The sequence below is a fragment of the Bos taurus genome, chromosome 28 (assembly GCF_002263795.3).
Source record: "Bos taurus isolate L1 Dominette 01449 registration number 42190680 breed Hereford chromosome 28, ARS-UCD2.0, whole genome shotgun sequence".
NCBI classification, from domain to species: domain Eukaryota; kingdom Metazoa; phylum Chordata; class Mammalia; order Artiodactyla; family Bovidae; genus Bos; species Bos taurus.
In genome coordinates, this window is record NC_037355.1 from 31,500,787 (window position 1) to 31,522,669 (window position 21,883).

The following is a 21,883-nucleotide window of genomic DNA, read 5'->3' on the forward strand; positions in this document are numbered from 1 at the left end:
TGCCCATGGAACTGCCTGAGCTGAGCTGTAGTCCCTCTGAGAACTGCTTCCTGTTTGGTCTGGTATCTCCTAAGCCTGCCTTTCTTTCTTGCAGTCTGTAGTTGTAGAAATATGCAGTATTTGAAGTTTGGAGGAGATCAATTTTTCATCCTTTCTTTAGTGGGGTGAAGAATATTTCAAACACCACTGGAGACCAAAGAGCTCTGAGAAGTTTTGAAAAAGCTTGGGAAATAGGCCACATGCTTCACATTTCATTTTCTTTTCCCTCTCTTTTTTCATTGTTTTACTTAATTAAAATATTATAACGCAAGAAGGAGAGATGAGGCAAATATTTAGAGAAAGGAAAGGAAGTGGGTTCATTTTTAAACTGACTTGAAGCAGGCATGGCGTTCATTATTTCATGGTTTGAAATAATTCTGAGTGTTTAGTAAGGTAAATCCCGAAATGTTCTTCCTGCCTGTGAGGCGATAAAAACTGAGCTGGAGCCGGATTGTTCCTGAAAACCCTCGCCAGCGTGCCCCGCCCCCCGCCCCCCTCCCCATCTCCCTTTCCCAAACCAATGGAAAAATTGGAACATTTTTGGGTCCAAGTTTCACAGATGTTAAGCATTTTGTGATATTACTTAGGGGGTTTCCTGAGCTACATTAAAGTTGAACCACTAGGGTGTTGAAACAGTTGGGCCCATAATAAATAAAATATACATGAAAAGGAATTGCGAGACATTGGCTGTTATGTGCTGGTGACAATTAGGTTACTGCTTTAAAAAAATACATATCCTGGACACATCTACAGGAGTTTTTTAGGGAATTTTGAGTAGAAGCAGAATAAAGGCGGTTGGTAATTTCTCTGGTTGCCTCTGGCAGGTGGACATAATTTAACAATACCTGTCAGATATGACAAATTGTTTGTGAGTTACATTAGGGCCTTAATAAGATCACATCTGTTCATATATCCTCCTTAACCACAGAGCCTGATTTAGAGAGTTTTCATACTGGTACAGTATTGTTGTTTAAATATTTAGAGGGGTCTAGACATGTATCATAAAAGAATAGACTCTTGTGTATAAAAACACAGCCCTTTTATTCTCAGTGTTTTTGCTTTCACGGACCTGCATCCTTCTCTCAACTCGAGTGAACCACATGTTGCTCCCGAGAGCCAGGAAACATATTTCATCCCCTGTTGGAGTTAGCATCTTAGAGCTGGAAGAGGCCTTAGAGACCATCCTCCACTTCCCCTCCTTTTCAGGGTGGGATCTGAGACGGAGGCTGAGTACGGGACTTGTTGAGGGATTCTCACCACACTTGTGGCAGAGCCAGAGTGAGGACTTAATCTGCCAATTTGTACGGTAAGTCCCCTACATAAAAACCTTCAGGTTGTGGATTTTCGAAGATAACAAAGGTGCCCCTGTTGCCAACTCTTGTACTGTAACACTGTACAAGATTAAAAATGTAAGATTTTTAAGCTGCACTGTAAGATTAAAAATATTTTCTATATTTTTTTTGTGTTTGTTTTTTTATGTATTGTTTGTGTGAAAAGTATTATAAGCTTGTTACAGTACAGTATTATGTAGCTGATTTTGTTATTCGGGTACCTGGGCTAACTTTGTTGGACTTACAAACAAATTGGACTTATGAAGACACTCTTGGAACAGAACTTGTTCATGTGTCTGGGACTTACTGTATTTCTCTGATCCTTCCATTATGCTCAAACTTCACTCCGGGCTAGAGAACGAGGCATCAGTGCAGGAGGACTCGGTCATGAGTCAGTGTCACTAGCGGCTGTAGACCTCTTCCAGATGACGTTTCTGGCCCCTGGGAGGCCGGGCTCTGTGTCATGGCTTAAACTTCAGGGCCTGCCCACAGCAGTCACTTGCCTGCCCCCTGACACAGGTGAATGCCCGCCCCGTCCGGACCACATCGGGTGTGTTCCCGCCTTCACTCGCCCTGTCCCCTTCTGCAGTGTGTGCTGCCTGCTATCTCCAGTTCCCTTCATATCCAGCCTGGAGGGGCTACATTTCACCATGAGGTCTTCCAGCCCACAGCTATTTATTAGGTTGACTCATATCAAAATGCTGGTTTTTAGGTTGAAAATAGTCAAATAATGGCAGTTTCATAAGACTGAATGTAAGCTTAGTGTCTTAAACCCCTGTACCTCTTACTGACCTATTTTACTTACCTTCTTTCTCTCTGTGTATGGGTGTATTTGTGTGTGTATGCATATGTGTTAATCGGAGTGAAAGTCACATAATTGACTTCTTTTTATAATAAACTTTGGAATAACTTTAATGTTATAAGAAAATTTCAAAGTCGGTACAGAGAGTTCCTATAAACCTCTAATTCAGTTCCTCAGTGTTGTCTTTTCACATCAGCAGAGTACATTTGTTAAATTTAAGAAAACAGGTTTGTAACCTGATTAACTAAAACCCCAAGCTTTATTTGGATTCCATCAATTTTTCCATAAATGCCCTTTTCCATTCCAGCAGCTGATTCTGCCTCCCAGGTACCGCCTCGTGTTTTGCTGTTGTGTCTGCGTAGTCTCCTCTGGTCTATTAATTCAACCTTTTTTATTTTTCATGATCTTGACAGTTTTGAAAAGTACTAGTCAGCTGTTTAGTAGAATGTCTCTCAACTTGGGATGGTCTGCTCTGTTTCCTCATGATTAGATTGGGCTATGGGTTTTCAGGGAAAATATCACCTTAGATGGTTTATTATCCCATTATCTCAAGGGGTCGTGATCTCAACTTTGCTTTTCCTGGTGATGTTAATGTCATCACTTGGTTAAAGCATTTGTTCAGTTGTTGGCCAAGTTTCTCCTCTGTAGAGATACTGTATTCGGTCTCTGTTCATTTTTACATGTCACCACCAGCTAGACTAACAGTTCTTCATTTGGGAGCAGAAGCATGTTAATTCCTTTTGTACCTTTCATTGTACCTAATGTTTTATACAGTGTACATGCTCACAGAAGTTAGTTGAGAGGTCATTAAATTCATGATTTAGTATCAGTCTGGTGGAGGTGTTTTGTTTAAACAAACCAAAACAGCAAAATCCCAGCCCACTGCATTCTCCTTACAACTAGTTTGGTGGTCTTTGTTCCCTGTACTTAAGGGGTAAATTGTAAAATGACTTTAAATATTTTTCATCTAAACTACTATAAAGAAGGGATTACTTGCTGTCTTTGCTAAGATCAGAGTTTTGAGGTCAGAACTCAGGAAAATCTAAGTGTAAATTAGGCATACACGCACACACACACACACACACATTTTGTAGCTTCTGCTGACTTGCAGCAAGGGTTGTCCCTATATGCAGAGACTCAAAATATTTGTCAGAAGTTTAGATAATTCTTGAATGTGTTGCCCACAGGATTCCTAATGGTGCAAAGAATTGCCACTGTGAATGCAGTTATCAATCATTTTTAAGCTATTTATCTATAAAGGTGTTTTGCAGGGCATGGGTGCCATGCTTTTGAGGGACTTAAATCTGATATGGCACTTGAAGCTTTTAGGACCTAAACTAAAGGAAAGCAAGAATATTATATTAGAGTTGAAAACTAAATGCTGTAAAAGTCAGACAAGAGGGGAGAGGGAGTAGTTCTTTTACAAATCCCTTTGACAGAGACCTTACCAGCTGGCCTTTTAGGGTTGATTCTTCTTTCTGCTGTGATTGAAAAGTTGGTATTCTATTCTGATGATTTAACCTTGGTTTGAAAGTTACACACAGGAATTAGTATCCCCTGATTTATTACTCTATTTAAAGAGGTTTCTTCTTTTTATTTAATTTTTTTTAATATGGGTGAAAAATTCTGGCTTTTCAACAGTGTAGAATTAGTTCATGCTAGTTTTTCAATCTGAGAGTCTCATGATAGCTACACTTGCTTCATGCTTTATAATGTAATTTAATTTTTCATAACTTTCTTTTATTAGCTGCAAAGTAGGTTTAGAAAAAATAATTAGATTATGAGGTTAAACCATAGTTAAGATAAAAATGACGGTTCAATAAAAATAATGTTCAATAATTCCTATCTTCTGAAATAAAATACAGCCACTAAAAGATTTAATTATGGTTTTATTCAAGTAAATTTTGCCTCTACACTGAAAATACTCAAGAAAGAAACCCCAAGAAAGGCACTTGGTTAGCGTGAAAAAAGTAGTATAATATATAGAATTGTAATTTATGAGATAGGATAGGAGCCAGACTTGAGAAGGAGTAACGCACCCGAGTGGCTTGTCTTCCATGGAAGGGGATGCACTGAGATTATTTGAGTTGTTGTGGTGAGACTCCTAAGCCTGGTCTGACTTTTTATGTGCAAAATTGGGAGTTTTCATTTGGATAATCTTGGAATGCAGTGTGCCTTCATTAAAATGATCTGAAAATCACCACCAGATATTTCATAGTCACAGGGTCCTAAAATACTATGGGTAGAAGATGCTCCAAACTCTAATCCTATGTTTTACTTTAGAAGCAAGCAAAGCCCCAAAGGGTCAAGTAGCTTTCCTGAACTCACCGTGTAGATGACAGATCTTCAGGGCCTCCATCTAGTGTTTTCTCCATTACATTGGATTGCCATTAGGACTGAATTTTTTGATTAAATAACTTCTCAAAGTAAAGCATGAATGTGATTTAAAGAGTCAAATAATATCCTTATGCTTAAGACTTAGATGAAAATGAGTTCCACTCCATGTCCTATTCTTCCTTAGCTCTGAATCCTTTCCTAACAGGAAACCACCTTGAATTTTTTAAACTTATCTTTGGCAATGGCACCCCACTCCAGTACTCTTGCCTGGAAAATCCCATGGGCAGAGGAGCCTGGTGGGCTGCCATCTATGGGGTCGCACAGAGTAGGACACGACTAAAGCAACTTAGCAGCAGCAGCAGCAGCTGCTGCTGCTACTTAGCTTCATACTCAGATATTTAAATAGAGGCTTTTACTGTTCTTTAGCAATTTAAGAAAATAAAATAGACATCTATCAAAGTTGTTTTCCCTTATATTTCCTTTACACAACTGAAGTTGTACATTTTTTTGCAACTTGCATTCTTTTGCAATTCTTGCCATCCCATTATAGAAATTCTATTTATTTAGCAAACATTTAGGGCTAAACTTCTCATTGTTTACAACCTGAGGGGTAGCATGAAATGCCAGCCGCTGTCTGGCTCAAGGTGACTCCGTCGTTTTCCTGGTTATGATTAGAGTTCTTTTAATTCAGTGTTTTTCAAGGTGGGAGTTGCAGCCTGTTAGCTGTAAAATCAGTTTAGTGGGGTGTAGTCAACATTATAAAAATAGAAAAGAATTGAAAATATCAGAGTTCAATTTTTAAAATGTTTGATATAACTTTCATTTTTAAAATAAAGCCATTAAGAGGTTTAATTATGGCACATAATTAGGATAAATATTGGTTTATGAAGCTTTCATACTAGATATACACATTTGTGGGTATATACACACATACATATACATATCAGAATATTTGTATTCTGTATTTGTATATATACCAGTCAGAATATTTGTATTCTGTATACGTGTGTATGAGCTTCCCAGGTGGTACTAGTGGTGAAGAGCCTGCCTGGCAATGCAGGAGACCAGAGATGCAGGTTCACTCCCTGAGTGGGGAGGATCCCCTGGAGGAGGCACGGTAACCCACTCCATTATTCTTGCCTGGAGAACCGCATGGACAGAGGAGCCTGGAGGGCTACAGTCCATAGCGTCGCAAAGAGTCAGCTGACAGAACTGAAGTGACTGAGCATGCACACTTGTGTATATATGTGTATGTATATATTTTGTATATTGGATCCAAATGCGTTAATTTGAACATATGAAATTGCTATTTCTGTAGGTAAAAGACAAATATGGGGAATTTCATATGGTTTAACCTACTATGTCTTATCTTAGGTCATGGACAAAATGTTTGGGAGACATTTAATCTCAATTGTCTTATGCCAAATAATGAACATTGTTTTTTTGTTTTTTTTTTTTTTAGCTAAGTTTGATGTTTCTTCATCTTTAAAATAAGAACTATAATTGTATCTACCTCGAAAAACAAAGAATGGACACAAGGAGACTTTGGGAGATGGTGGGATATGTTTATTACCTTGATTATGGTGATAGAACCTTGGAGTATGGATATGTCTAAACTCATCAAATCATTTATGTTAAATATGCAGTTTTTTATGTGTGCTCATTGTATCTTAATAATGATGTTAAATTTTTTTTTTTACCTACTTCAAAGAAAAGATGTGAAGATGAAATTACTTATGACCCTTTGCCTATAGTAAGTACTCATGGTCATTAACACCATCATCCCTTTACTTACTTCCCTATGATGATCTTTGTTTCTCATTTACTCTTGAGAGATCCTTTTTCAGTCTCATCAAAATTATTACATCCATTGCTTCTCTTCTTATATGGGTACCTCCACTCATCTTCAGTCACAGAGTAGTAGAGCATTAGTGGAGACCTTCAAGATTGTGTGCTGAAACCAGTATTGTCCAAAGTGGGATATGCATCTACATTTGTGCAAGATGGTTTGAGATGGCACACAGACAGAGCGTCTGCCAGCATGGGTTCACACAATGGAATTGTGACTTCCTTCTCAATTTGCTTGCAATCCTTTTGGTTCATCCAGGAAAAAGCAGCAGTTTGGTGCTGGTCTCTCTTTAATACCTTCCTAACACTTGGTAAGTTTTTTTTTTTTAAACAGAGATCAGGTCTTAGGCTCAGAGCCTTCAGTACTCATCTAAGAGCGTTGGCTAGAATTTAATAATAGGATTTTGTTCTCATGTTGCATATGTTGTTGTTGTTCAGTCGCTCAGTCATGTCTCACTCTTTGTGACCCCATCGCCTGCAGCATGCCTGACTTCCCTGTCCTTCACCATCTCCTGGAGCTTGCTCAAACTCATGTCCATCAAGTTGGTGATGGCATCCAACCATCTCATCCTCTGTTGTCCCCTTCTCCTCCCACCTTCAAACTTTCCCATCATCAGGGTCTTTTCTAATGAGTCAGCTCTTGGTGTCAGGTAGCCAAAGTATTGGAGCTTCAGCTTCAGCACCAGTCCTTCCAATGAATATTCAGGGCTGATTTCCTTTAAGATTGACTGGTTTGATCTCCTTGCAGTCCAAGGGACTCTCAAGAATCTTCTCCAACACCACAGTTCGAAAGCATCAATTCTTTGGCGCTCAGTCTTCTTTATGGTCCAACTCTCACATCCTTACATGACTACTGGGAAAACCATAGCTTTGACTAGACAGACCTTTGTTGGCAAAGTAATTTCTCTGCTTTTTAATACACTGTCTAGGTTTGTCATAGCTTTTCTTCCAAGGAGCAAGTGTCTTTTAATTTTATGGCTGCGGTCACCATCTGCAGTGATTTTAGAGCCCAAGAAAATAAAGTCTGTCACTGTTTCCATTGTTTCTCCATCTATTTGCCATGATATGATGGGACCAGATGCCATCCATGATCTTTGTTTTTTGAATGTTGAGTTTTAAGCCAGCTTATTCACTCTCCTCTTTCACTTTCGTCAACAGGCTCTTTAGTACTTCTTTACTTTCTGCCGTGAGGGTAGTGTCCTCTGTATATCTGAGGTTATTGATATTTCTCCTGGCAATCTTGATTCCAGCTTGTGCTTCATCCAGCCTGGAATTTCACATGATGTTCTCTGCATATAAGTTAGATAAGCAAGGTGACAATATACAGCTCTGACATACTTCTTTTCCAATTTTGAACTGGTCTCTTGTATGTATGGTTCTAACTGTTGCTTCTTGACATGCATACAAATTTCTCAGGAGGCAGTTAAGATGGTCTAGTATTCCCATCTCTTTAATAATTTTCTTTAGTTTGTTGTGATCCACACAGTCAATGGCTTTAGCCTAGTCAATGAAGCAGAAGTAGATGTTTTTCTGGAATTCTCTTGTTTTTTTTTTTTCTGTGATCCAGTGGATGTTGGCAATTTGATCTCTGGTTCCTCTGCCTTTTCTAAATCCAGCTTGAACATCTGGAAGTTCTCGGTTCATGTACTGCTGCAGCCTAGCTTGAATTACATATGTGGATGTGTATATAACTTTTGGATCATTGGCAGATGATATTGGCTTTCATTTTGGAGATGATACAAAATTTCTTCTAATAAATTTGATATCAAAATATTCCACAAATAGTATATGTGGAATAATAGTATATGACTATACCTGAATATAGTCAAATACAGTGTACACTAATCACACAAGTCTAGCCCAGGCTGATTTAATCCTAAATGAAGTCCAAGGAGGTTAAGCAACTAACCCAGCTGAGTGAGAAGCAGAGCCAGGGCCAGCCTTATCTTGGGTGTGTTCTCATCTCTCTCTGTAGTCATTGTGTTAGACTTGACATTCCAGGATGGTGTTAGAGAAAGCCTGTGTTAAAATAATGTGCTGCTTTCCTTCTGATGTGCTTTTTTTGTTTAAGAGTTTGTTGTTTCTGGGGTTTGCCTTGAATCCACTCATGCCTGCAATTCTGATATCCATTCCAGTCTGAGTTGGATCATGGGTAGCTACTTTGAGCTGTCACTGTCTACACGCACCTTATCTCTATTTTTCTCCTACTTGTACAATACTATCCATTTTCCAGTATTGAGTTGTTCTTTGCTTCTTAGATGTCATCTGGGATTGTATCAGATTTACAACCTGGGTCCTTGGTAATAGGAAAATGGCACAGATGGTGTTAAGAGCACTGTGCTGTGTGCTAACCGTTACTGAAGAGGGGTTGACTTTTTCCCCTGGCTCTGTTCTTCTCTATGTAAAATGGGTGGGGCTGGGTAACCTCGAGACCTGTTCATCTTTATCACCCTCTCATCTCATTGTTCATTCATTCTGCAGGTCTTTATTGAGCACCTTCTCCGTGCCAGGAACTTGTTGGAGCAGTTGAGAATGCTGGGCATGTACCAGTGGATGGGAGAATTTACATTCTTGTTGGGGAAGTTTATAGTTGGAGAGGGTGATGAATAAATTAAAAAAAAAATTTTAATGGGAAAATTTCCTATGGTCCCAATAAAATAGGAAGGTAGATTAGAGAGTGACTTGGAGGAAGAGGCCTGATTTTGACAAATGGACCAGGAAAGGCCTCTTCAGAAAGGCAACTCTTGAGTAAAGATGCAAGAGAGGCAGGTCAGGCAGAAGGAACAGCAGGAGCAGTGACCCCAGGCAAGTTCAAGGGAGAGAAAGACCAGAAGGGCTGGGTAGGAATGTGGGGAGAGGAAGGCTGAAGGAGGAAAAGGGGGTCAGAGCCAGTTTGGAGATGGTGAAATCTGTTAAGGGGTTTGTATGTGATTCTACATGCTAAGGGAAGCCAATGGAGCTGGTGACAGGTTTTGAGTAGTGGAATGATGGAATCTGATTGGTGTTTTTCAAAACCACGCTGACTGCAGGTTGGAAATCCAGCAAGCAGAAATAGAAGCAGGGGTCCAGTTAGAAGGTCATGGTGGTAACCTCTGAGATTAGATGTGGTGGAGTGAACTAGGGAGTGGGCAGTAAAGACATAAGGAAGTGGAGAGACTCAGGCTGTGTTTTTAATATCAATTGAGTGCTTGCAAGTTGATTGGCTGCAGGAATGGAGGAAAGACAGGAATCAAAGATGAGTCCTAAGATAGTGATGACATTTATGGCTCTGGGAAGACAGAGCTGCTTTTCCCTTTGAGGACCTCCTTGTGCCGTCACTTTGCCTGGTCTGTTTATGCACATTGCTGTGTCTAGCCTCTTCCAGGGAACAAGAGTCCTCCGGTGCCTCTGGCTGCCTTGAAGTCTCTCAAATTCTTCTTTATCAGACCTGCATTCCTCATGCTGAACATTAGGCCTGGGTTATACCTTCTGAGGAGGTGGTTATATCGAGGTCCTAGTGGCCAGGGCAGATGGCACTATTAATTCATGCCTCTGTTATGAGAATTGATGGCCAGTAGCCAGGATGCCATGTTGATATTTATGAATGGTTTCTATGAGGAGTTCAGGCTCTCAAAAAATGCATTGTATTCTGTTTTCCAAGGAAAAGTTGAAGAGGGGCTATTTTTCCCCCCTTTCATTTTCCTCACATATAATACAAGTTGCATTACAATAAATTCAGTCGGTTCAAATATTTTTCATCTGAAAAATTGAATACATTCCTTTTTTTTTTCCCGCCTAACTGCAAGGGGTGAACTTTTATATTTTTATGAGCTTTGTTGTTTTTCCTTGTCACAGTTGCTGGTATTAGTTCACTAGTAAGTAATGACTTTTCTGTATTGAGAAAGACAGATGACTTATTAGATGTCAGAGGCCATCTGAAACATTTTCAACTCAGCATTTTTAATAGCTGTTCTTTCTTTGATTTGTTTTCCTTTTTTCTCTTGTTTCCCCTCCTCCAGCTCGCCTGCACTTTTTTGTCCCCCACCCGGCTCCTTTCTCCTTTTCTCCCTCAGTCATCAGCACTTCTGTATATCTTTTGCATGTTTCTGCTGTATCATATCCCCTAGTCCATGGGAACCATAGACAGTTTGTAACTTTTCCTGCAGTCGTACTCCCTGGACTTCTTGCAGAGGACATATGTGGGTTTGAATCTATCCTTTAAAAAAATACACATGTGTGTGTGTGTGTGTGTGTGTGTGTGTGTGTGTGTGTGTATACACACACTGGATTGTGTCTGGGGCCAGCATATACTCCTGACCTCATGGGCAGCTTCTTTTAATCCTCTGACTGCTGTTTGCTTTGGGGGTCTTTGGATGACCTAAAACAGTCTCTCCTCCCTCCTTTTCATCTACTGTTAACATGGATTCAGTATGTTACTCTACCAGACTCCTTGATTGTCATTTTGTTGTGCTCAGAGTCTCAGGAAAGTCTATTGATTAAATGAACATCATTCAGACAGAAATGTCAGTGTTGGTACAGTCCGCTTATGTAGTAAACATGCATATTGGGTGGGGCAGTATCATGTCGTTATGTCATTGTACGTAGCACACACCAGGTGTTCCGTGAATATTTGTTGTATTAATGAATGTCCACTTCGATGATAATTAGGAGTTTCAGTGGGTGGGATCGTTTTAGGAACAGTGAGTAAGACGGACATTCCTCTAATGGAAACATGCATTCTAATAAGGAAGGAGACACGCAAACAAGATAGACGTCAGAGAGTGATGAGTGCTAGGCTGAGGGTTGAGGAAGGGAGATGTGCTGTTTGTTAGGGAGGGTGTGACCAGGGGGTCAGGGAAAGCTCTGATAAGACGGTGTTGAAGGCTGTGATCTGAGTGACAACAAGGAGCTTGTCAAAGGAAAATCCGGGGAAGGAGAGATTCAGGTCGAGAGAACAAACAGTGCTGAGGCTCTGGGCGGGTATGTTCAGTGTGTGACTGAGGCAGCAGCCCAAACCAGCCCCGTACTGCTGTGGGAAGCGGCCCACTGTGGCATGCTATGAGGTCAGGGAGGTGCACAGAGCCAGACCAGGTGGGACCTTCTGCCCCAAGTAAATCCACACTCCTTAATTTGATTGGCAGTGGGAAGCCTTTCGAGGGTTTTAAGTGGGGGCATGGCTCAAATTTTTAACATATCACTCTGGCTGGTGTGTGGAGAATGTTGTAGAGAGGCAAAGTAAAAACTGCCATGGTATGTACTGAGTATTTGCATTTTAAGGATTTTTTTTTTTTAAGAATTCACCAGAGCTTTGGATAGGGAGTGTAGCTTGCTTGCTTTTACTCATTGTTGTGCTGAGGAAGAGACTTCTGGTTGCTTCCCTTATTATTATTATTTTTTACCTTATTGATTCTATCCTCTTACTAACAAAATCCTTGGTTTTCAGCTGTGTGTACTGCCACCGCCTCCTCCCTCTCATCTAGGACCTAGGTGCGGCCATATGAAAATATTATGGGGAACTTCCAGAGAGTTGTTTTAAATGGGATAGGTGTTTCTTTTCTGTTTGCTCCCGTTCTGCCGCATGGAACTGGTCGTAATGGCTGGAACACCAGCATTTCTCTTGGATCATGAGGACTAGGGCCACATGCTAGGGATGGCAGAGCATAGAGTTGGAAGGAACTTGTGTCTCTGATGACCTTTTGGAGCTTCCATGCCAGCCCTGGACTGGCACACCTATGGACGTCTTTTGTGTACCTTTGGGCTTTTCTGCAAGAGAGATAAACTTGTATCTTGTTTAGGCCATTGATAATTTACTGTTTTGTTTTTGTTCCAAACGTAATCCTGATACAGGTATTCTTTTGTAAAAGACTTAACAGGATAATGAGAATAGTAGTATTTGGGGTTGTCTATGTGCTCATCACTGTTCTAAGTACTTTACAAATGTTTTCCCTTAAATCTCACTAGAATTACTTAGTACTTATACCTAGGACTCCATGGCACAGAAATGTTTAGTAACTGGTCCCAGGTGACAGAGCTAGTAAATTGCAGGACCTGATTTCAGCTCTGGTTCAACTGAGTCTAGACTGTCCCTGCATTACTTTGCTAAACTGCCACATTCTTGGCAATGACTCTGAAACCTCTTTTTCAATCATTTAGAGGCTAAGGCCACAGGGGTGATTCAGCAGGCAGATTGGTATCATGTATCTGTCAGGGCAGGCAACTGCTGTAACCAAAGTTCCAGGGCTTAACACAAGAGAAACTTATTTATCACTGACATAAAGTCCAGCTGATTTTGGGCATGGAGAGAGGTTGTGTTCCACACAGTGACTCAGGGACCCAGACTCTTTCTGTCTTTTCCCGCTTCCTTTGACTCCCTTCTCCCCGTGACTGGGGCCTTAGAATTCTCTGCTGGAGGCTTTTCACCAGTCAGCACCCAGAGGAAGAGGGAAGATGTGGAAGGGACTCTCTGGGAAGTTTTGATGCGCCAGGCTTGGAGGAGGCATATGTCACGTCCCACCTTCTGTTAGCTGGAGTTCAGTCATACGCAGGGAGGCTGTGAAATGTAGTTCAGTTTCATGCCCAGGATGTAGAATAAATGAACTGGGATGAGCATACAGTAACCTCTGCCCCATGTGGCTGTTAGGAGTTGGGGTTCTGGCATCAGTCCCCTTGCATTTATATCCCTGCCTTGCTGCTTATTAGCTATGTGACTTTGGGCAAGCCACTTAACCTCTCTTTTACTTCTGTTTTTTATATGTACAATGGAGATAAGAGTAGAGCTGTTTGGGGGATTAAATGAGTTAATGTGTGGTGTACAGTCCTAAGAGCAGCGAGACATGGGAAGTGCTCTGTAATTGTGAGCTGTTTTTATGTAAGACAGGGCACTTTACTCAGACCTAAGTTTGTGGATCTCTTTTCGAAGAAAATTTTCTTATTGAGCCCTGGTATGGATGTGTACCACAGAAAATACCTTGGGGACCACGCATCCCATTTTAAGGGAAAATGGTGTGAGAGTGTCAGGGGTCCTGGGACTTGCTCTTCTCTCCCCGATGTGAATGCCCTCAGCCCCTCTGGAAGGGCCGGTTACAACTGCTTCCTGGTGCTTGATCTGTAGGTGGAGTTGGAAACTGAAGTCTCATGTCCAGTCTCTTGCCTGCTGTGAGGAAACTGGCCCAGGCAGTTCCTCCCACTTGGATCCCTTCTAGGACAACCAAAATCTCACGTGCTCTTGAAGCCCCAGCTCAGTGTCATCTCATTCTTAAAGCCCTGGTTGGAGCCTGCCCAGCACTGCTTACTCCCTTCACTGTGATCCTTCTAGTCCGGCACTGACCGCCCCCTGTCGCATGGGGATGCGTCAACTACCAGACTGTGTCCAACCAAAAGGAAGCTTCCTGAGGGCATATGTCCACCTTCCTCTTCCCCATGTGCCTCGTTTTCCTTGTATACAGGGGAAAGCCCTCCATAAATGCTTGTTGAGTTCAAGTATTCCTTTTACTCTCTACATACGTGTAGAGTTTTGTGAATGTGGTCTTTACTCTGAATCAGTGCCAGACAAATTGGTAGGTAGTTGGGAATAAAAATGAGTGGATTCTTTTTTATTTACACTGTTTAATATTCGTGTGGGGATTTTTGCCTTCCTTCAGCTCAGCGGTTGTAAAATTCTGTTTTAATTTCTGCCATTATCATAAACAGCATCCTCTGGTTATTATCTGGGTAGAGGATGCTGCAGCCTAGGGCTCTGTTGAATTAAGATGAAACAAATGACCAGGGGAGGACAGAGAACCATTGTCCTTGTTGCTTTGCAGTTCGTTTCCTTAGTTAGGAAGTCCACTCGGTGACTGGTGTTGGCACACTTCACCTGTGGGTTTGCGGTCCCATCTATGCACATCTATCTGTTTTTGGTAACTCACAGGAAAGCTCTCACCTTTCTGTCTGAGTATTTGTATATACACACATCTATAAAAATAAAACTACCAGCAAAATCACTGAAGATAAAGGTTAGCAAATCCTGTTCATGGGAACTGCAATATATAGTTTAAACAGGAAATGGAGTTTAGTTATTAAGCTTGTGTAGATTCCTTGGTATACTGAATATTTCTTGCGGTTCTATTATTTGTATTTTATTCTCAAATATTTTAAGAAGATAAGCTTCTAAATTCACTTTGGGGCTCCGTGTCATCAAATCTCATCACCAGTCACTTAGATCCCTAATTAACTTATACTCTGTAGACCCATTTCTTTGCTGCTATTTCTCTCCACTCTCTCTAATATGCTGTGAGTTACACTGGAAGGAACAATAAGATTTAAGAGAAGAATTAATTTAGAAAGTTAGGAATAGAAGAGATAAGGGAAAATGAGAAAAAGCGGCTTAGTATTTTGTCTTGTAAATGGCTTTCCTCTCGTAGGCTAAGAAGCCCATTTATCCAAGGAGAGGAGGAATGTTAATGAAATAGATCATGAACATAGCTATTACAGTAATGAATTTTAACACTCACTTTGTTATGTGATATTTTATTTATGAGCTCCTTGATCATTCAGATAAAGACAAGAAGTTTATGGCACTAGATTATGTCTTGTTTTCATAAACATATTCAGTAGTTTAATAAACATAATTTATTTTTTTCTCCTTAAAAATAAGCAAAATTTATGAGAGATTATCTTAGGGTTAATGAAGTCTAACATTAAGGAAATATTACCCTATAATATTGGAGCCTTCAGAGCTGGAGTTGTAATTGCTTAATGCTTTTTTCTACAGGCTATTTTTATAAAGTACATGCTTTGTACCATTAATCCAGTTTTTACAAGTTACACTTAGACCAATTCATTGGGAATTATGTATCCATGTTTATATTTTTCAGTCACTGCTTTCATTAAAAGATGTAGTAAAGAGTTGAAAATTTAATGTAGAAAGAGGGGGGGAAAGATAATTATGTGTATTTGCTCGTGGGAAGGTGCAGCACATATATTATCACCCCTTTCCGTCTTTGAAACCAATTCCCCCTTGTGGCTGTCTTCACTACAGGTGAGAATTTAGTGATTGGTGGGCCCCAGGAGGACAGGAATGTAAATTCCTATTGAAAGCCGTCAATAGTTAAAATTTGGAGCCCCATTAATATAGTTCAAGTCAGAATGCACTTAAGTAATGAAAAGCCCAGGCGGTGGCCTGGAGTTTCCCCTTCCTCCATCAGGCCTGCCAATTAGCCCAGAGTAATGGATGCCCAGACCCCAGGACAGGACTGAGACTGGCTGGAAAGGGCAGCTGGGGAAGTGCACTATGGATTTTGGTCATGTGTATTTGACTGTGTCAGCTCATTCTTTTTTGAAATTGAATTTAATGTGTTGAAAATACCCTCTTGATGAATTAATGAACTAAAAGAGGTATTGATATTCAAATAGCGGTGGAAGCAAAGCCTCTCTTCACCATCATCACCCTTCTCTGGCCCGTCCCCATATTTTATAATAGCCTAGCATGGGCAGAGCGGAAAGGAATCTTGGTTGGTTTCTCACTCCTCACTGCTGATGGGTAGATACAGAAGGATGAGGGTGGTGGATAAAGACCTCAGGTCCATCAGTGAATCTTTCCATCTACAGAAGATGCTTTACTGAGTTTTCCCCACCCCTTTTCATGCTGGCCTTTGTACTATTTTAATATTCTTTGGCATCAAGGTAAACATGTTCCTGGGTGTGTATTTGTGATAGAGAAAAATCAGGGATTGGGGAAGCTGTGTAGATTTGAGCTGTACTATAGGCTCTATGAGGAGGTATGTGCTATCTTATCCCTCACTCTGGAGAACTAGAGTTTGATTTGATCATTCATTCATTTATAAAAATAGTCATTGAGAATTCAGTGAGAAATTTTATTGCTCTAGACCTAAGGATCCAGTTTTTAAATTATTTTTATTTTTTTTTTAAGTTATTGAAATATAGTTCATTTACAATGTTGTGTTAGTTTCGTGTGTACAGAGAACTGAATCAGATATACATAAATGTGTAAGGCTTTGTGTGTTTGGAACTCACTATTTAGGTATGTTCAAACAGCATTGAGAAGTTAAAGAAGCATTCCTCAAAAAGTTAAAGATAGGATTACTGTATGATCTAGCAATTCCACTTCTAAGTATATATCCCCCAAAACTGAGAACAAGGACAAGAACAGATACTTATACACCCATGTTTATAGCAGCATCATTCACAATAGTTAAAAGGTAGAAACAATCCCTATGTCTGTCTGATGAAATGATGAAATGTGGCATGTACACCCAGTGGAATACTACTCAGCCAGTAAAAGGAAGAAAGTTCTGATACTTATTACAGTGTGGATGAACCTTGAACATATGCTAAGTGAAGGAAGCCAGATTCAGGAGGACAAGTGTCGTATGATGCCATTTATATGAGATACCTAGAGCGGTGGCATTCATAGAGACAGAAAGTGGAACAATGGTTACACTGAGGGAGGGAGAATGGGGAGTTAGTGTTTAATGGGGACAGCGTTTCTGTTGGGGATGATGAAAAAGTTCTGAAAATGAACAGTGGTGATACTTGAAAACAATGTGAATATATTTAATGCCACTGAACTGTACATTTCAGAATGGTTATTAGTAAATTTGATGCTATGTACAATTTATTGCAATATGAAATGGAGGACTGTCTGAGAAGGAAGTGTGCTAGGAAAATGTAGCCTAAAAAATTATTTCCCAGAGGTTTTGGCATACCTTTTTGAAGGATATCAAAGTTTTGCTTCTCAAAGAGCAGTAGGTGAATAGGGTAATATAATGGCACAAGGGCTTAGATGTTCTTTTTAGTCACTAGGTAAGTGTCAGAGTCATGTTTAATAAAGATGTGCAGTACCTGGGTTCTTGATTGGGGTGTTAACACAGAGACCTGGATCACACTGATTTTGTAAAATGTTACTGGTTTTGGAGCCGGATCACCTGGATTTGAATCGTGGCTCCCCCAGTTACCAGCTGCTATGCTTGAACAAAGTACAAACTTCTCTGAGCTACAGTTTCCTTATCTGTAAAATGGGCTTAGTAAGAAAATCTGTCTTTCAACAATGTGGGGATATTAAGTAAGGCAACACAGATGAAGTTATTAGAATACACAGTACATAGCACCGAAGAATTGATGCTTTTGAACTGTGGTGTTGGAGAAGACTCTTGAGAGTCCCTTGGACTGCAAGGAGATCCAACCAGTTCATTCTGAAGGAGATCAGTCCTGGGTGTTCTTTGGAAGGAGTGATGCTAAAGCTGAAACTCCAGTACTTTGGCCACCTCATGCAAAGAGCTGACTCATTGGAAAAGACTCTGATGCTGGGAGGGATTGGGGGCAGGAGGAGAAGGGGACGACAGAGGATGAGATGGCTGGATGGCATCACCGACTCAATGGATGTGAGTTTGAGTGAACTCTGGGAGATGGTGATGGACAGGGAGGCCTGGTGTGCTGCGATTCATGGGGTCGCAAAGAGTCGGACACGACTGAACGACTGAACCGAACTGACTGAGTAAACCCTCAATAAATGTTATATGTTATTATTATTGTATGGGTAACTAACTGTGTATAATCTCAACTATGATCAGATTTATTAAAAACTCCAGTGTAACCTGTTCATCTACTTTCTACCACTGTCTTTGCCAGAGAGGCTCTGTTTTATGGGCAGTGTTAATTTGACCAGAAAGAAGGGACACCTCATTTCTTCCTACCAGCAAAGAATCTGACTCCCTGAAGGAATTACCATCTATTTTACTTCAATCAGCTGATGGGTGTGCATACATTATCCCGTTCTTATTTAAATTTTCAAATTTTGCCAGAATGCCCAGGAAACAGGGTGTCTTGGATAATTTAATTTTCTGACTAACCAATGCTTACGAGATACTACTTTCACTTCAGGTTTTCTTTGTGAAAAGTTTTTCTAAAATCCAGCAATGACCTTTGTTTCTTTAGAAAGTATAGTGGATAATAACATTTAATCTTCCCTTGACAATGAAAGATTTCAGAACCATTTCAAAAAATCTGTTCATATTGGCCAGAAATATAAATGTTCATCTAGAAGATTGGGCTGCTTGTATACTGAGTCAGGACTATCCAAAGACAGATTTTTAATAATGCCCTTTAAAAAACAAACTCAGTCTTTGTAGCTTTCCCTTAAAATTGGAGTATGGACAAAAAATCATGATTGCTAGTTTTGAATTTAGTTTTCTTCTTAATACATTTTGGGAAGATCTTTCTCATCACAACCCTTCAAGTAGTCACAGATAGTGGGTGTTGCCTTGAAAATAATAACTGCTTTATTATCAGAATCAAAGATAAGAGTGAGGAAAATGTTTACTACCTGGGTAAACAAGAGACACCCAGTCTAGTATAATAGAGTTAAAATAAGAAATCTTTCTTATTCCCCCATGCAGCAAGTTCTACCAAATTTCAGGTCAATATAAATGTTTATTTTGGGGGGGAGGGTGGGCTGAGTTGGGGGAGAAATCTAAAGCCTGGTTGGGAGGGGTGTTTTGCATTGGATAGAGCATTGGAATTGGGGAGCTTGAATTCCAACCTTAGTCCCATCTTGCTTGGCTGTGTGACCCTGGATGGCTGGGGTTGTCTCTGAACCTCAGCTCTCTCTAGCTGAAGGTGCAAAGGTGCTGACTTGATGCTTTCCAAAGTGCCTTTTGCTTGAACATGTAGACTGAGAATTACTGTGAGGTATCAAAGTTGCTCTCTACCTTTACTCTTTCATAGTAATTTGGAGCCTTCTGAAACCAAATGTTAATGAATCTGGCTTCATAGAGTTGTTGTGCGAGGGGCTGGCAGAAGAATCCAGATTCATTTCAGCCTTGCTTTCCCTCCTCTTCTTCAGTTTCGCTCCTGCCTGGTTTAGCCTCTCATTTTCTTCCTCTCTTTCTTCAGTCTGCTTACTCCTTCCTGCTCTAGGCTCCTCCTCAGCCCATCTTGATTATTGATTAGAAATCACCAAATAGTTTCTGTAACCATGTCATCAGCGACTGCCAAGGCTCTGGTCATTATTCCAGCCACACAGGGGGAAAATGACTGGGGAAAAATGGCAATTTCCAGCTCAGGTGCAAAGCATTCTAAAGTGTGGCTTAAGCTGGCGCTTTTCACTTAAACCTCTTCTGAAAGTGCTTATGCAAAAGCAGCCGACTCCAGCCAGTGAACTATTTCCCAGAGCCCCCGGTTTAGATTCTCTTAATTTTCCATATTTCTTGAGCTTGCCCTTGCTGCTTTCCTGCCTGATGCACGCTAGAGAGGAAGTACACAAAGGAATTGTGCAAAGTTTGGAAGCAACTGGCAGGTGGGTTTGCATTTTTCCAGGTTAATTCACTTGATGAAAAGCTGCTGTGGGTGATGTGTCATATATCAAAGGCAGGGCATCAGTAATCTTTGCTCAAGGGCACGGCTAACAGACAGATAGACGGGAGAATGAGATGGAAAAAAGCAACTCATCCTTTTCTGCTAACACCACGAAGGAGATAAAGGAAGATTTATGAGTCATCTCGGACCACATACCAGCAAGCAGCATACCGTATTTTTCACATGTTCCCAAAATTGGTGGTGGAAGGCAGTATGCTTGTCACAGTGTCCATCCGGCCTTTTTGAAAACAATGGGATCCTTGAAGTCTCTAGCTGTGGAGTCAGCTCTTTGCCCTCCCTGCAAAGAGGTGTTAGAGAGTGTGTGTGTGTGTGTGTGTGTGTGTGTGTGTTCAAAGCATCTTTGCCCTCTCTAAGCACATGATATCATGATCTGTAGTTTAATAATGTGACCTCTACAGAATAAAAAATAAGATTCCCTGAAACAGACATGACTGATTTGCAGGCACTTCGATGGTGACTCGGTAGACTTTTTCAGCTGCCTCTCTCGTAGTGAATTTCTCTTTGATGATAGGCAGCCTCACGTAGAGACTGCTTTGTGGTATAAGGAAGCTGAGGAGATGATCCTCTTGTTTTTCTTTTCCTTTTCTACCTCTCAGATGAGTCAACCCCTGCCGGATACAAACAGAGATTTGCAGCCCAGGTTGATTTGAATGGGCCATTTTGTGTGGAGTTAACCAGAACACTCATTCCTGGGAGGGCTCAGAGCTTCTTTATTCAGGCAGCCGGCAGCTGACTCGGGAAGTGTTGTGTAGAACAATTGATGGGAGTGGGAAGAGGTTTCTTAATATTCCTCTCCCCAGCTTTGAAAAAGGCACCTGGATTGCAGCTGGATCACGCCTGGGACTGTGATTGTTTACTTCACATAGCAGTTTTAAAAGTATGGTGAATTAAAAACAAAACAGATTTTGAATTTCTTCTAAGGCCTCTGCAGTATGCTTTATTTTTTTTTTTTTTCTTTTTGAGAGGCACACAATTAACATTCTGTGCAGAAGGGCATGATTGATTCTGCACAGTGGTGGCTATATGAGCAAACCTCATTTAGACAGCTGAGTGAAATATACAGGGTAGAGGAATTTATGGGACCCAGAGAAGCTCACATGCAGAATGAAAAGGAGCCACCTTCCCTTCTCCTCTCCAGCCCCTGCATCCCCATTCTTCACGTGCTCAGAATGGCTCCCCTCCAGCCACTGGGGTGCCCACTCGGTGTGGTGATGTTGAGCCTGACATGACCCGGCAGAGAAGATGGAATGCCACTTCATCATGCAGCCCTCCTGTGGGAAGCATGGAGTGTGTAATCAGAGAGACAGGAGGAGCTCTCAGAATCTGTTATGTGAGGCTGACAAGGTGAGGAGGTAGATAGTGGTGGCTCTAGGTGCTACACCACATCCTGGAAAACGGCTTGCCCATGTGCTCTGGGCTTCTGCACTGACCTTTGCAGGATAGATCGTTGGGAGGCTTGAGTGTCTACCTCAATACAGGCCACTTTCTTAGGAAAATCCCCAACTTTTTTTGCAAAGGAAGTTCAGGAATCGATTTGGGCATGTGCACCCAAGTATCTGCCACATAGTAGGTCCTCTGTAAACAGTTGCTGCACTGAATTGACTTAATTCTCGTGAGGATGTGGCTCTCACAAGAGGAAGCACTTTTATCCATTCTCTTACGTCCTGTACATAACATTTGCTCCATAAGCGTTTGTTGCAAGGAATGAAAGAATGAACTCGCAGATTGATGTTTGGTAGTCAGGGTTTCTCATTTCCCTTGTGGCTTATATGTAGGATGGCTCTCAGCTAAGGTAGAAAATGAAAGGGAGGTTTGTCTGGTTTTTGTTTTGAGCCCCTCCCTGGGGTTCAGATCCTTCTCTATTGCCTTGTACCTGGCTTTCATGCACCTGCTAGGGTCCTCTGCTAGGCTCACCTTTAGGTTTTGATTTCTTAAACCAAATTCATGTCCATTTAATGACTCTGTGTTAATGCTGCCTGGAAGACTGATAACATTTATTCATATCCCAGTATAAATTAGGGTATGAATTATTGTGATTTCTACTTCAAGGAATAATTCAAATTTTAAGAAGCTTCTTTTCCTGATCTGTTTGCCCTCTGTGTTTTTGGTACCTGTGGTAGACTTTAAAATGTCCTTCCCCAAGGTGTGAAATTTTGGTCCCTTGAACCTGTAA

The 21,883-nt window shown here is 40.9% G+C and overlaps 1 protein-coding gene across 1 annotated transcript in view; it reads left to right on the forward strand.

The window, feature by feature from the left end:
* Nucleotides 1–531: 531 nt before the first annotated feature.
* LRMDA (leucine rich melanocyte differentiation associated) overlaps nucleotides 532–21,883 on the forward strand; it is an 864,553-nt gene continuing 843,201 nt past the window's right edge. The window contains exon 1 of the mRNA XM_010820667.4: nucleotides 532–1,345. Coding sequence (XP_010818969.2) covers nucleotides 1,140–1,345 — 206 coding nt within the window. The 5' untranslated portion in view covers nucleotides 532–1,139. The remainder of the gene's footprint in view (nucleotides 1,346–21,883) is intronic.